General features: G+C 33.4%; 1 protein-coding gene across 1 annotated transcript in view; it reads right to left on the bottom strand.

The window, feature by feature from the left end:
• LOC149784528 (uncharacterized) overlaps nucleotides 1-16,219 on the bottom strand; it is a 53,046-nt gene that overhangs the window by 24,139 nt on the left and 12,688 nt on the right. The window contains exon 2 of the mRNA XM_089932614.1: nucleotides 5,019-5,725. Coding sequence (XP_089788740.1) covers nucleotides 5,019-5,725 — 707 coding nt within the window. The remainder of the gene's footprint in view (nucleotides 1-5,018; nucleotides 5,726-16,219) is intronic.

The raw sequence follows: 16,219 nt of genomic DNA, 5'->3' as shown, positions 1-16,219 counted from the left end.
AAAAATATAAAAAAATAAAAAAAATAAAAAAATACAAAAAAATATAAAAAAATAAAAAAATGCCTGAAAGGTGCACATGGGCCAAGACTTGGCAGAAACTTGTGAGAAATTATTTATCTAGTGCTCATTCTCGATAAATTTTGCATTCATTATTTAAGACCAACCAGTTTACCACTTAAATATACCAAAGGACGTGTGAATACATTCTAGTTCTAAAAGCCATCAAAAGATTTTAAAAATTTGGCAGATATAAAAATACAGTATACACAAAACTGGACAAATGAACACTGTATGAACAAGAGTACATCCCATACCATTATCACCAGTGAGCTAGGCTGGTGTGACGTCACCAAAAGATGAAAGGAGTTAATTCAGTTTATCTTAAGAATAACTGGGTAGATACAACATTGCATGGTCCTGTGGTAGTTCAATTTGGCTTTAAGGCCAAAAAAATGTTTCCAGTTGAACAACTATCCATATTTATAATTTTCATTTCTGACCCAAGCACATTTTTTCCCCTAGGTTTTTAAAAATAAAAAATTCCCAAATTGATTAATTGATTTGCACATTGGAGCTGGTTTAGCCCATCACCTGAAATGCTTAGTACAATATATATATATATATATATATATATATATATATATATATATATATATATATATATATATATATATATATATATATACACACACACACAAAAAAATAATACCACAAACCCTACTTACCTACACAAATTTTAATAGCAGTGCAACAGGAAACATTTTTTTCCTTTACCTTGATTATCTAATTAATAAAATGCTAGAAAATTTTCATAATGGTTCTGGATTATGTGGATTAACATGATGACGACTTTTAATACAAGTAATGTGGATTTTGCTCATAATGAGAATGATCTGATATAATGATGATGTAAGCCTGTATACCAAGATTTCCAAGGAACATATCAAAAACCTCCAACCTGTTTATTACAAGTGCATCAGTTTTCATAATCAAACATTTTGGTTTGGCACAGTTTGGTTGAGATTTATTCTGGACAGGTGCATTTTGGTAAAGTACGTTTTCACCAGCACCTGATTCAATGGAGGCGATATTCTTGGACCCATTCTGGAGAACCTGCACAGCAAATGTCTGTTATCCAATCAAGGGCTGTTGAAATTTTTCCATCTATTCAGCAATGTAAAGGAAGTAACTGCTGGCATTGAAACTTTAATTGGGATGTTGATCTGCTTGGTCATGGGGATGGAACAATGTTTATAGGAAGCCATACACTAGCTGGTGCATTTGCTCTTGCCTCACATTAAAAACTTAGTTCTTTATGAATTCCACTGTCAGACAGCAACAATATATAGACTGATACTAAGGAAAAATACCAAGGCAAAGAGACTGAAAGATCTCCCAAAGGGACAGGCCATAACTGCTTCTTCATACTGACCTAGGTGGGATTTGAGCCCCTAAGCCAGATGTCATTAGTTTTGTATTGGATGTATAGAAAAAACTAATTAAATTAAAGGGACAATTATGACCCGACAGGCAGCACTCTACAATTGAGTAGATTTTGGATCAGCAGTTCTAATGTAGTTCAATAACACCATGTAAATGGGGCAACATCAGTGCCAGTACAATACTCATTGCAATGAATCAACACACAAAAAACTTCAGAATTTAATCAATCAGAGTTTGATTAGTCTAAATGTATTAGGTTAAAAATACAGATGATGTAACAAATGGCTGAATTTACAAACACTACTCAACTGTGAAATGTAGGTCACAGCAGTGACTTTGTTTGGAATAGCTCAGTTATTTTCCTCCAGATGCCTCTACATACTAATTTTGGTTTTTAACAGAGTCCAAGGTTCCAAGTAAGGGCATGGGGAATGGATACTAAAAAACAAAAAAAGTCACTAAATAACTAAAATTGGGTCACAGTAACCTACTTTTAATAAGAGTGAGTCACTCTTTATAAGATGCATCCACATCCACATAACAATATTCATAAGTGAGGTGAAAAAGGGTATAGTGACCAGGTTTTGGTAGGCAGAGTTATTCTCCCCAAGATGCAACTACATACAATGTTTATGACTAGATAGGGTTCAATAAAATTAGGTCACTGCAATCTGATCTTTGTACACTTGTGTTACTGTCAAAGATGCATCCACATATAAATTTTCACCAGTAGTTGAAATGAGGCCAGAATGCTGAAGATGCAATAAAGAAAAAATATATTCCACTCAAGCATGAAAGTAAAGTCCCAGTGACCTAGTTTTTACACATTCCATACCATTATCACCTGAGAGTCGTGTTACTCATCCTATGTAGACATACCAATTTTAATGAGCATAGGTGAAATACAGTCCAAGAAAATGAGGGCACAATGAACAAATGACTGAAAATACAAACGTCACGAAAGCTTAATCCTGGTTGGGTGTGTATGTATGGACATGCACACAGATGCCAGACATCACTGTCAGACTTCTATTGTGGCAGACAAAACAAAAACCCAGTTAAAAAATAAATAAATACCCAAAACAAGACCAAATTCACCAAATTGTGGCCATAACCACATTATAAGAGCAGCATTAGTTATGAGGGGCTTTTCAGTGAGGAGCAACACAGGATTAAAGAGACTGGATTGTTAAACTAACTTAAAATGTCTTCAAATCAATTATTCAAATATTCTTAAATTCAGTGCATTAAATTTTAAAACAATGCAAAATTTAGCTCCTAATTACTCCAAGCAGTACTTACCCAATAGTTCCTTCAAAGTATGATTTTTAAAAAAGCAACCATTAATTTTTTTTTAAACTGTAGAATAAATTAAGAAGTTTGTCTTCTTCAAACCCTATGAAATGAAACAATCCAAATTCAGATCTTTAGCAAAAATGTATTTTGCATTTATTAGTGACAAACTGTGCAAGAATTGACTATAGTGCAGTCCTGTTTTATGTTTTTGCAACATGTACCTTCTGTGACAAACAAACAATGACCTGTGATTTAAAAATGCTTTTCAAAGCTTCCTACTACACAACCTTATTTATGACTATCTTCAACTCCACCATTTTTTAAAATATTGATTTACCCTGTTAAAAGTCAGCGATGCAGGTATGCAGTATTCCACATGTCAAGCTTACCTTGTGTATAAACAGAACTAGAATTTTCTTCATGTATATTAATAAATAGATCATTATGTTTGCTGACCCCTGTCAATATTTTATAATGCCCCTCGACATTAAATATTACACAGAAAACATCCATTAAGACCTAAACAAAGAAGGATGAAAAAAATTCCATCGCCTTGATAAGCACCCACTTAAATAGCTGGGTTACCAAACAGTCAGATTAATGGGTGAGCTGACCTTTCAACCTACAAAGAAAAATATTGGACCTGGTCATGATTTATATATCTATTTTATCGACTCAGTCCAAAACAACATCAACCTGTTTTTGCCAGTTCAGGATGAGATTAAAGGTAAATACTTGAGGTACAATAAAAGATAGGGACTGCTGTATAAAAAGGTTTTGGATATTTGAAGTTGAGCTAATAAATCAAGCTTGTTTCTAATCTGTGACCTAACCCATTTTAATTTCCCACAAAAGTTTGCATCAATTTAGGACTTTCCTTGCAGAGTGATAAAACTTTTGGCCTCATATTTTTTATTATTTTGATTTGTGATAAGAGCTTTGCAATCACATCCACATAAATGTTTGGTCACTGAGGGACTGAACTATTTTGGACACAGAAAAAGGATTCATTTATCAAAACTAACATTCAATCCATGCTGATCACCTATCCATTTATCCTACAATACAACCTCCAAAAATTAATGTTCCCTGCATTTCAATGGAAGTGGGGAGTGAAGTTTTGGAGAAAAAAGGGTTAGTTGCCTAGATTTTTTTTTTGTATACTACTCTGCAAACTTTTACAAAGATAAAAAAGGTAGCTTCAAACAATTCTGAATCGGTATTTTATATTTCAAATCGAATATAGGATAAAGAAACAAAATTACCACCATTTTTAAATGTAATAAATCATGATAAAAGTTTTAATAACAACAGTGGGAGTTATCTGATCTTTTTCAGTAATGTCAGTTCATCTGATTTTGACTATCACAAAATGTGAAGTGAAAATTTTTTTCTTGCTTAACTCAGTAAATGCACTGTATAATAGGAAAGTATTAAGCAAGATTGATAACATGGTGATAGCACTTGCTTTGCACATCTGGGCTTCTGATTCCTACATCTGTCAAGTACAAATAAATGTGGTTCTCTACAGAAAGGTTGCATGTTTAATTAGAGTTGTACGATTTCCTGTGTGTCACAGACAAAAGCTGACAAGCACGCTGAGAATATGCAAATTTACAGAATATGTTTTACAATCACGATGAATAACATTTTCAAGTTTTAACAAGCATATTCCATGAATAAATGTTCCCCGTTTTTAGTTGGAAGTAGTAAAGTATCTTATTATTATGGAATAGGATAGGTGACAACAATTATTAAAAAATGAGCTAAGGTACATTAGCAAAGGAAAACATACAATACGATATATAAAATACAGATCCAACTTTCAGGGACCATAACTCTACTAAATGTTACTGGAAGCTGATAATTTAATTCTGCTAAAGCTGTATCATTATAGAGTTGCAGAGAAACCTTTTTAAATTCGATTATAAGGGAATTATTGTGAGAAAACAAAAGTGAGTAAAACAAGCAATAAGGGGCCACAATTCTGCTAATTTATAATGCCGAATGATGACAGAAAAATCATTGCATCATCAATATAAAGCTTCATATCATGAAAAATTTTCACCTCAAATTTTAGTAAAAAAAATATAACCAAAAAATATCTCCAAAATATAAAACCTAGTTCATTTTCAATGCATATAATCCATCAAAAGTTACCGAGCAAAATGAGCTTTGTCATAAGCAGACAGTGATAGGGCGAAAAGGCACAGGTAAATGTCCTGTACATACAGGAAGATATGATGTAGGTATGAAAATCAAAAATTAATCAAACTTACCAGCATAGCTACACAAATGACAGAAGTACAGTCCCTCTCTGGGTTTTGGAATCTGAAAACTATCACTCTCTGAAGAGTAAGGCGATTTCACCGAATAATTACCAGAATCCTCCTTGCTTGGTGAAGGTGGTGCAGATATTGAGTCGGAGGTGACTGAGTCTTCATGTGTAAATTTTGAGGTCAAATTTTCTCTGGCACTTGGCAAGGAGAACTTTTGTCGCAGTAAGTTTTCTTCATATGGTGAACCCAAATGACTATACTTCTGCCGAAACTCTTCTCTAGCTTTCTCTAGCGAAAATCTCAAATTTATACTGTCCTCATACGGTTTGAAATTGCAGAAGTTTACGTTAGCTCCATTGTAGGGAAATGGCCTTGGCGAAGTTTCATCTATTGGGAAATTTCCAAATGCATAGCTCTGCCTCAGATCTTCCAAAGACTTGCTTGGTGTTGACGTAGCAAAACCCAACTGGTTATCACCATCACTGCCGTTTCTATCATGCTCTATCGGCTCACCGTGTCTTGGCACAGATGAGCAATTTCCACTTTCTGGGGTATGGTTTTCTCGTTTTAGATTCAACGTGCTTCCACTTTTCTGGTTATCATCAAACTTTGACTGTTCCTTATGTGTTGCCTTTTCTTTGGGAGTAGATCCGTCCTCTATCACTTTCTCAACTACATCTGCAGCTTGGGGTGACACTGCATCACTCCTACAACAGAAAAATATAAAACTATATCAATAGATTTGTGTGATGTGATTTGGATTTTTAACGTAGCTTTAAAAACTTTTCAGTCATATCACTACGATGTCTGCAGTTTGACAGTTTATAGTGATGTCTAGCATTGGGGCATCATGCTGCAGACATGTAGCATGATGTCCCCACTCAGTCACATTATCCAGACACCAGGCTGACCAATCCCAACACTAACCCCTTAATGCTGAGCGCCAAGGGAGGCAGCTGTCAGTGCCATTTTAGTAAGTCTTTGGTATGACTCAGCCGGGGATGAAACCCAAGACCTCCTGCATCTGAGGCTGATGCTCTAACCACTAGGCTAACAGAGCGGTCTACAATAGATTTAACAACAGATTTTCAAGAATTATTTTCTCTTAAAAATTTCTCCCAAAAACTGCTATGTATAAATAGTGACAAATTTTCAGGTGCTTTTATTTTCTGCTCATTGGACATATTTATCCCAAGCTGTTGGGACAGATAAATCCATCTTATCTCATGGATGCACAAGTTTAAGTGCATCCTATGTGACGTCAGTTACTCGACATGTTCAACAAACAAATTGTGAAGTGCAAAACTGTTCATATTCTGAATATTGTTTTCTACAAAATGGTATATATAATGACCAATAAAAAACATCATCCCACTGTATGTAGCCAGGATAGAAAAATATAACCGCTGGGAAGTATGATTGGAGGCAGGGACTTGACCATGCTTTTTTGAATGGAGTCCCTGGTCCAAATCTTGGTCTCTAAAGATTAGATTTCTCCTAACTTGAAGATTCTATTTTCCTTGCTTGCTGCAAGCCATGTATCGAGACACAAATCAATCCAGAATCTAAACTGTGTGCAAACACTACTGAAGATTTGATGTTTTTAAGTCAGTTGATCTTCAGCACACTTCGTCCCTTATGTACCACAAACTTCTTGAAAATTGTCCACACTAACAGAAATTACTGAATATCTTTCTGATTTCTGTATCTATTGAGTGAACCATGGCAGTTGAAATGGTAGAGATTTGGGCTCATATTCCAATGGTCGTGTGTTTGATACCTGCACAGGCCATCCAGGGCAGGATGCATTGGTATGTCATAGGGAAAGGCACCGAGTTCAATTTCCTAAGTATTATACAGCCTACTAAAAACATCTCATGTGAAAAACTTTGCACTGATGTCAAATTTGCAATTTTTAGTATGCAGTATTGCTCATCGATATATTTTAGCATATTCCAACCCCACCTACTGTCTATAACAAACATCTGGTGAATATCATAATCTTGTCCGAGAATCATTTACAATGTAACATGTAAAATTTTGAGAAGTTTAGTGACTAAGGTCTGACTGCATCAGTTGATTTATTGTAACACATCAATGATGGTGACCCATCATGCTTTTCTCTCATTGAAGGTTATACAATGTTTTTTTTCAAATTCAATTTACCTCAGATTCTTGTTTTCACTGATGATAAAAAACATGAATCCTTTAATATTTTCCCCCCATGAGTAGCATGTTTGAAATAACTCCAGATCTCCAAATGTCATATGTAATATTCGTGCACTATTTCATTTTCATAAATTCAACAAGTATTCCTGTGTCAATTTATGTCACATGTCAACCCACAAAATATATTTTATAGTTTTCATACATTACATGAATAATATTTCTGCAAGCTTAGTTTCCTCACTTTTAATTTCATACATTTTGCAGAACATTGTAAAGCACTATTACCCACCTTTCACAATGATAGCCTTAAAATCAACCACTCCCACCCTACCCCAGTCCCACCCAAGACATTGTCAGTCCCCATAACTCACCACTCCCACCCCATCCATCCTATATCCCACCCGACACAGAGCAGGCCCCATAATATACCACTCCCACAAACCAGAATGCCCCACCCAAAACCTTGGCCAACTCCATAATCCACCATCCCATCCTGCCAAACATAATGTTAGATCACAATCCAACACTCCCACCCCAACTCCAATCCCAAATGATTCCAATTAAACATACCTTTGATCCAAGGCTTGCTAGCACTTTGTCCAGCTTGGACACTATTTTTCACCTGTTTGTAACAGTTGACTTTTGGCATGAGTCAGTGATAACAGGTTATCTATCTCCCCTCACACATCCACCCTACCCAGGTCTGCATGTTTAAACATCAAAACAACTCTGATGTTAACCTCATTTTTTTTATCTGACCACTTTTTTTGTTGACATATACTTGAGCATAGGTGAGGCCTCTCCACTTTAAAGTTCTGCTGTTATTACTCTAAAACTTGGTTAAATATATAAACAAAACTTTCCCTCTATTCTGATGGACAAAGTTTCATTGGGTAAAAAAAACAAAACTTAGTAGGAATACTGTCATTCAACTAATGTAAAATAAAGCTGTCTATCCTACCTGTCAAATTATTCATTACTGCTAGCAAGCCCACACTCAATAAAATAATGATTTTTATATATCTATGTGCCAACCAGTTTAACTGAATAATTATTCAATCAAATTAAATGTTCTGTCTACCTATCTACCTGCCACTCTTCCACTAATTATGTTCTACCAAGAGTACATCCATGTCCTTTCTATCCAATGTACAACAATAAAATGCCAACATCACTGTATGAAAAGTTGCCAGTGCAGAAAAATGTAGCTGAAGTTAAAAGCCCATGCTTCATCAATTTCTGATTAATCTTGTAAATAAAAAAAAGCTGACAGTTCATTCATAGCACCTTTACTACATTTTAATTCATTTAATCACTAATCCATCCATTCATTCATTCTCATTCAGACAATTTTGAAATCAATTAAGGAACACTATGTTGCAATACTGGAGAGAAAATGTGGAGGGAATGCAGTTTACCCTAACACTTGCTTACGAGAAGAGTTCAGACACATATCTTCTGTTGCATTAGCAGATCTGGGTCAATGTAATCTGCACAACAAACAATACAGACCTTGATCTGGGTCAGTGTAATCTGTACAACAAAACAATATAGACCATGATCTGCCCATGCATTATGTCACAGTATATAAGGGTCTATGTTGGACCAACATAAGATTATGGGAAGTAGAAAGACAAATTTTGACCCTGTTCTTTAAGGCTTTTATGTGTTACTTGTATTCTTTATTTTTTAAAACATTCCATGGAGTTTTAACATCTTTACTGCTTCATGTTTACTTTTATTTGGAAGGGTATATCCCTGTAAACTGTTCTGCTAATTCCTTCTATTTATATATTTACCTTTTACCTTGTACTATTTCATGTTGACGTTTATTTGGCATTGTTTATCATCTTGAATTTGTTAGCTGCATTTCTATTTCACTTTTATCATCTTTACCTCTAATCATCACCATAGCCACTTATGTGCTGATGAACAGACGATGATGTTAAAACAGACATACATAATGCATATCAAACCATTTAACTGCATTGCAATGAAGCACAGTTTAGGCTACTTTTGTAATCTAAAGATATTTAATAAACATCTCCAAAAAGATTGTCCATAACTTACTTAAAACGTGAAAATATTGTGAATTGTACCAACAAAAAAAAAACAATGCTTTCAAATACTGCAACTTTAACATGTTTCTTATTCATGACAAACAGAGTTTGACTGTTTTGCTCTGATTAATTTAAATTTTAAACAATTATTAAGCCATTCAATAAACAATCATATATTTTCTAAAATAAAATATATAAAACATGAATTTTCTTTACCTAAATTTTCTCCAATGATTTTATCTCATTTTGTAACATTGTTTCATTTATTTTGATGAGATTTTTTTCATTTAAAAATCTCATCATCCGAATTGCATTCCTAGGCTATTAGAAATCTTCAAACTAATGATCACTATTGGGAGTAATCATAGGCTACATGAACTGTAAGACGATGACTCAATGTTTATATGTCCTTAACCGTATACATGATGAAATTCAATAAGTAACCTTCAATATCAGAAATTAATCTTACCTGTTTTGGCCTTTGTCAAAGGTATTAAAGTTTGATGTAACAAGTCCTTAAGTGTAAAAAAGGGAGCTAATATTCATATAAGTGCAGCAAGTACTACTGAGAAAAATCCAACATTTTTAAGTGTCACACTAGGGGTGCATGGCTTCCAAATGGCAGATAACAATCTTATGGTTTGTCCAGTTACAAATAACTTTTTTTGTCAATAACAACTTCAAAGGTTGTGTTTATAGAGGTGGAGGGCTACAAGTTGGGACGTGACACGTTATTTTATATTTTTTTTCTACACATACTGAGCCCCATTCAATACCATTTTTGTGTGGCTAAAAAACATTACCCTCTAATGAATTGATCTTACCCACTGGAGTGGATAAATATTTTTTACCCCGCAATACCTGTATTCGCCCATTGTCAAAATCAATAAAGGGTTGTCAGGTATAGTGGTGTCTTTTGTGTTTCAGAAAATCTAATCTTTGTAATAAATCTATTTAATCAAAAACGTTGACCAAAAATGCTGGTACGCTTGACAAAACTGAATAAATATAGTCCGAGTACATTCTTTCATGCTGAAAAATTTTCAGAAGTTTTTTCTGTATAGGATAAAAGCTCTGAGACATGTTTATTGTTTTACTTCAATTGCAATTGAATAAGTTTCAAATTGTGGACACTAATGTCCTCATTAGTTTACACGGTGATCATTTACACAGGGTAGGGTAAAAAAAAAGATGTCAGATAGCTTGTCGAAAAGATCTCGCTACATATAAAGATTGGAAGTGATAGTTCTACCATTTGTGTGTGTGTGTGATTACAATTTTTAAAGTAACTTTAACAATTTTTCAGTCATATCACTACACACGTAGCATCATGTCTCACCCAGTCACATTATTCTGACACCTGGCTGACCGGTCCTAACACAAACCTCTTAATGCTGAGTGCCAAGTGAGGCAGCTGTTAGTACCATTTTTGTAAGTCTTTGGTATGACTTGGCTGGGGTTTGAACCCACAACCTCCTGCTTCCAAGAGGGATGCTCTAACCACTAGACCACCATGATTTTTGACAGCATCAAGAAATAAGACAATTTCTTTTTTTTTAACTGTCTTTTCTTTTGATTTAAGTGAATGGCATGCATGTTAAAACAAATAAAGTTAGCCAAACTCAACAATTTCATTATTTTGGAGAAACTTTTGTTCCAAAATATGATAATAGTGACAATAATGATCTGTAATTGACAAGATAATTTAAGTTGTTAAATTTTTCAGGCACAATTATACATTCAATCTGCCAATTTGGGATGTTTAGAAAGAAAAAAATAATGCATGTTGCTTTAAAATACAGTAGTTATTTGATGTTAAAAGTTCTTTATGTGTAAACAATTTAGGAGCTGTATTTTGTCAAGGTCTCAGAGAAAACCGTTGTTTTGCAACTGAATTATCTTTAGTATCATTATTATCATAATTATCATTATTATTATTATAATTATAATTATTATTATTATTATTATTATTATTATTATTAAACATCTTGTGTTTATTTATAATGTTATTCCAAGGGACTTTTTTCACTCTTTAAATGATAATTACATGGGATTTTCCCTCCTGTATAATTTTTCATTTGCTGTACATTTGTTTCCTTTTTTTCTTTGCTCCAAACTTGAATATAAAATGGACTACATGGCCAAATTTCCTGTTGCAATGGTTTAAACATGATATATTATATTTAATGTGACTTTGATTACCACGGGAGTAAAACAGTATTATGGTTGGCATGTATATTTCTTTGGCCCAAATGCATATTTAAAAACTGCAAAAGAATCATGCATTTCTTTTTCAAAACTATAATTATGAAACTGTTCAGAAACCAAAATTTTAAAACCCGCCCCCCAAATTAGAGTTGCAAGAACTACCGTAGCACATTTTTCATTAATGTTAAATTTGTTAAATTTCTTTATCGAGCAAGATTTCTGCTTTTACCACAAATATTTACCTTTGAATGTAGAGGAAAACTGAAATTTGATGCACAAGTAAAACTGGTCCTCATCCAAGGCATACTTATTTAAATAATTTTTCTGTTTTCTCCAACATGCTTAATTCAAAAAAGATATACAGCAATAATCCCAAAAGGATTACATCAGCCTGAATTCTAAATATTTACTGGATACCAGCTGGAATATTTTTATTTTCTTATTCTCTATGTGTACCATGTTGCAACCGACCCAACCTTTCTTCTTTTATAATAACCCTACTGAAATAAAATCAAGTTACCATCACTCTAGGGGCCCCGAGTGGTCTAAAGCGCTCCTCCATTACGGATCACTGCCATCTCACCTCTGTCTGCATGGGTTCGAGTCTAGGATTCATCCAATGTGGTTATGTGAGAAAGCTCTCCAGTAGCTTCTCATGGATCAGTGGTTTGTGCCGGGGTTTTCCCGGGTTCTTCCTCCACCATTAATACTGGCCGCCATGCATAGCGCATCGTGTGCTGAAAAATGGCGTTAAACCCCACAACAGCAACAAAAACAATCACTCTAACCTAAGAACTTTTATTTATTCCCATCTTCATTATACAACACTCATCAATGCTGTCAGTGTTCATTTCTTTTCTCTCTCTCCATCTAGCTATATATATATATATATGTATATATATGTGTGTGTGTGTGTGTGTGTGTGTGTGTGTGTGTGTGCATGAATTTTATGATTGTTACAAATCACAAACTGAGCTGATACAATTTTGAATACCTTTTATGATAGCAAGATGAATTATCCATTCAAGAAATTTAACATATCTTGTCAGGAACTTTAAGCATTGGTATTCTTACAGCACATAAGTACATAAAGGTTATACTCTGCTGAGGAAAGTTGAGTTTTTAAGGAAATTTGTTTAATGTATATTGGTAGACATATCCTCTTATATCAACTTGAAGATCAATCATGCTTATTTTTTTTCCTCAAACAGTCCACATCCCTTGAGGAAATTTAAAAGAATTTATCTTTTAAATCAAAGGCAGTATACTACTTGCACGCAGTTTAAAAAGTCGGATAATTTTAATTCATGTCAATAAATTTAAATTTTGTTTCTAACTTCAATCATTTAAACTTCCTCATCAACATACACAGACATTCTTATGAGTAATTTTCCAATGGTATATTTAGAGGCATATCGGAAGTAAAGAGTATAATTTTAAGTTTCAATAAGCTATTAGCTGTTAATAAATGCAGTGCTTGAGGCGTTTTTGAGTGTTAAAACTGATCAAGACATCGAATGTTTTAATTTTTGAAGCTGATAAATGATCATGAAGGAAATATCTTACCCAAGTCTATATAGTGTTGATGAAAAGTTGTACTTTGTATAATTTCTGAAACAAATTTTGTGATACAAAATTAAAATTAAAATATTTAAATTTATTAAACCTCCACTTTTCCCACAGTAATGCTAAGTATCGTACTCCTTCAAGTAAAAACTAGAAATTTCTAATGAATGGGTTTCATGAAGCTACAGTAAAACAAAGTTATATTTTAGATGGGATGGAAAAAAGGAGACAAAATAAAAAAAGAATTTAAAAAAATTGTAAACATCCAGGCATAAGAGGAACAAATCATAATCAGATGCAGCCCAGGACACAGAAATGCTGTAAAACAAATAAATGTAATATTTTCTAGTACATTTACATAAAATATGAAACAAAAATCTTTGCTTTTGTGCACTTTCATTAAAATCTTTGAATCCAGATAAATAAATATTTACCCATTATTTCCAGTCCTGACAATACAATTACTAATTGAAATAAATTCAGTTGCAGAAATAAAAGGAAAATAATACCTGCGTTTGTATCAGAAATTCCAAACCATGTGGAAAACAACAGATCCTGTTTTCGATGCATCTGAGTAATGCAGCTCTCATCACGGATTTAATCATATAAAACAGTATGGCAATATCCTATCACACAAAAACAGGATGCAGATTATTTCCTGCTATCTCCCTTAACAAGTCACTTAATTTTTTTCTCCTCATCTCTCACTTTACTTCCCCAGTAGTGTGAAATTCATTTATAATGTTTAATTAATCAGTAAATAAAATTAGCAAATTTTAAGATCCTATTATCTTGATTTAATTCACATGCAAGTAAAATATATATATTTTCTATAGATAATTTTCAATTTATTTGATTAAACTGAACACTAATGTTGAATAACATTCTTATCCACCAAGTATCTATTTGAATTCAGGTTTTTGGATAAATATGCTGCCAAAATAATAAGTAATATTTTTGTACTTTACAGTAGTTAAACAATTTATGAAGTATGTTGGAAGAATTTAATAATTTGATAGAAAGTAACAAATTTGCAGCAATGATTTATTCTTTACATTTCCTTCCTAGTTTTGGAGACATAGAAATCATTTTAAGAGTGTGTACAATCAATGAAGCCAAGGACTGTACAAGGTGGCAACAATAAAATATCTGCACCAATAGCTGCTTTGTTAAAGGGTGAGAAAGGCTATTGATGTAAGAGTTGTCTCCCTTGAGCTGCAATGCTCCTGAGCTTACATACAGAGCTTGCAAGTCCTGAAATTACTCAAAGATAATTGGTTCAATTGATAAAATCTTCCTTAATACCAGTTTCTTACTACAGCTGTCATATCTATTGATACTGTAAATGTTTTAATATAATATTAAAGGTTGCATTCATATGTTTTGGAGGACAAGACTATTGATACAACTGATTCATCACCCAAATCGAGATAACCACACCCACTCATCTGCATACTATTTTGAATCAAGCTGATGCTTTTCTTCTGAAAATTTTCTTTATTACAAATATATCAAGATCATAAATGGAAATTTTTTTTTTGGGTGCAAAAAAATAGAGTTATTAAACAATGAATTTATTCATTTTATAGTGAAACTGTCATGGTGTCTATTAGGACAGCAGACATGCAAGACTGGTTAAAAACCCATTAGAATTTCAAGGACCAAAAACAGCTGCTGGTGGATAAATAGAGTCTGTGGATTCTTCAATTAATCAAATACAATTACCCAGACAAGTCCATTATGCTTTCCAAAAAAGTGCTTTTTTCAACAACAAAAAAAAGATTTTTTCCCACTTAAGCAAAGATGAAAACTCAAATAATTAAACTTAATCATCATACAAAACTATCCTTAAAAGAAAACTTCTAATCAAAAACATGAACAGAACATATCAAAAATCAGACCAAAAAGTTTTAAAAGAAACTAGTGGCGTATCATTGGAAAGCAAATGCCAAACAAATACAACAGTTTCAAAGACTTTGATCTGCATGAAAACATTCACTGGATAGATCAAGAACAACACTACATGGTTATAATGTCCAAGCCACATTATGGTGGGGATACTAAAATACTTTACAAGAAGAAGATTTCTGTGTGTGCTGTGAAGACACAATATATTCTTTAACCATGGCTGACTCATTGTTCCTTTGAAGGCTGAGTTCCACATGGTTGACTCTGGAGATTATTGACCATGGGTCTAAATGACCTGGACATTGTGGTCAAGGTATCTGTTTTTGAACTAAACATTATCTGCTCAAATAATTATTGTATTAGGCTTACTATGACCTTTAACCACATAATCTATATGGTTCTTTCTCCCTTGTCTCATGCTATCTTAGCTATCTATGCTGTCTGGTCAACAAACTCAGAAAATAAAAGCTTATCTGCAAAGCCCATTTTTCTTTCAGCTACATTTTAACCATGATCCCCCAAATCAACAGTTCTCTTCCATTCTTTAGGAGCAAATCCTCCAAACTTTTGTAAAGTTATTATGTCAATAACTTTGACCTTTTGACCCCCAAGAAATAAGCTTCTTTCATACAGAGGGTATTTTTCTCTCTTTTAGTCAAAATGATCTTAGTGTTGGATATTTTTGTCCTTAAAATCAATGGCTTCTTTGCCAAGTTTAAGTCATCCACACGGTTTGGTCCAAGACTGTGATGAAGAACTTGTATTTTTGTGCGGAAAATATCATCTTTCCTGTGGCAATGACCTTGACCTTTGAGTCCCAATATTAATAGGCTTCTTTGTTTACCCTAAGTGCAAGCCATAAACAAAGTCTGGTAACAGCAGATGGTAGAGAACTGTTGTTATTGTACAGAAATGAAATCGGAGATAGTTGAATAGACATATGGATATCATAACACAATAAGCTCCATCTTGTGGCAGGAATATAAAAATCCATCAACTATTTTACTGGTGGCGGTATTGGTGGTTATTGGAATTAATTATATCACAATCTCTTTCTATGTTAGGAAGAATATTAAAAGACAAGCAGCTATATAGAAAAAAAACAAAAAAACCCCACATGATCAAGTTTTTTATCAACCGTTAAATGTAACAAGATGCCCTATTTTATAAAATATAGAAATGTAAATCTGTAGATAGATTTATGAAATGCTGACATGCAGACAGTTAGGGTGACAAGTCAAAAGAGACATACCATATGTACCTGTTTATAAGTCCAGTAAAACTGCAAAC

This window comes from Sinohyriopsis cumingii, chromosome 14, assembly GCF_028554795.1.
Source record: "Sinohyriopsis cumingii isolate HCF-2022 chromosome 14, ASM2855479v2, whole genome shotgun sequence".
Taxonomy (NCBI): Eukaryota; Metazoa; Mollusca; class Bivalvia; order Unionida; family Unionidae; genus Sinohyriopsis; species Sinohyriopsis cumingii.
Note: the sequence above shows the minus strand (reverse complement) of the source record. Positions and strands in the feature narration are given on the sequence as shown.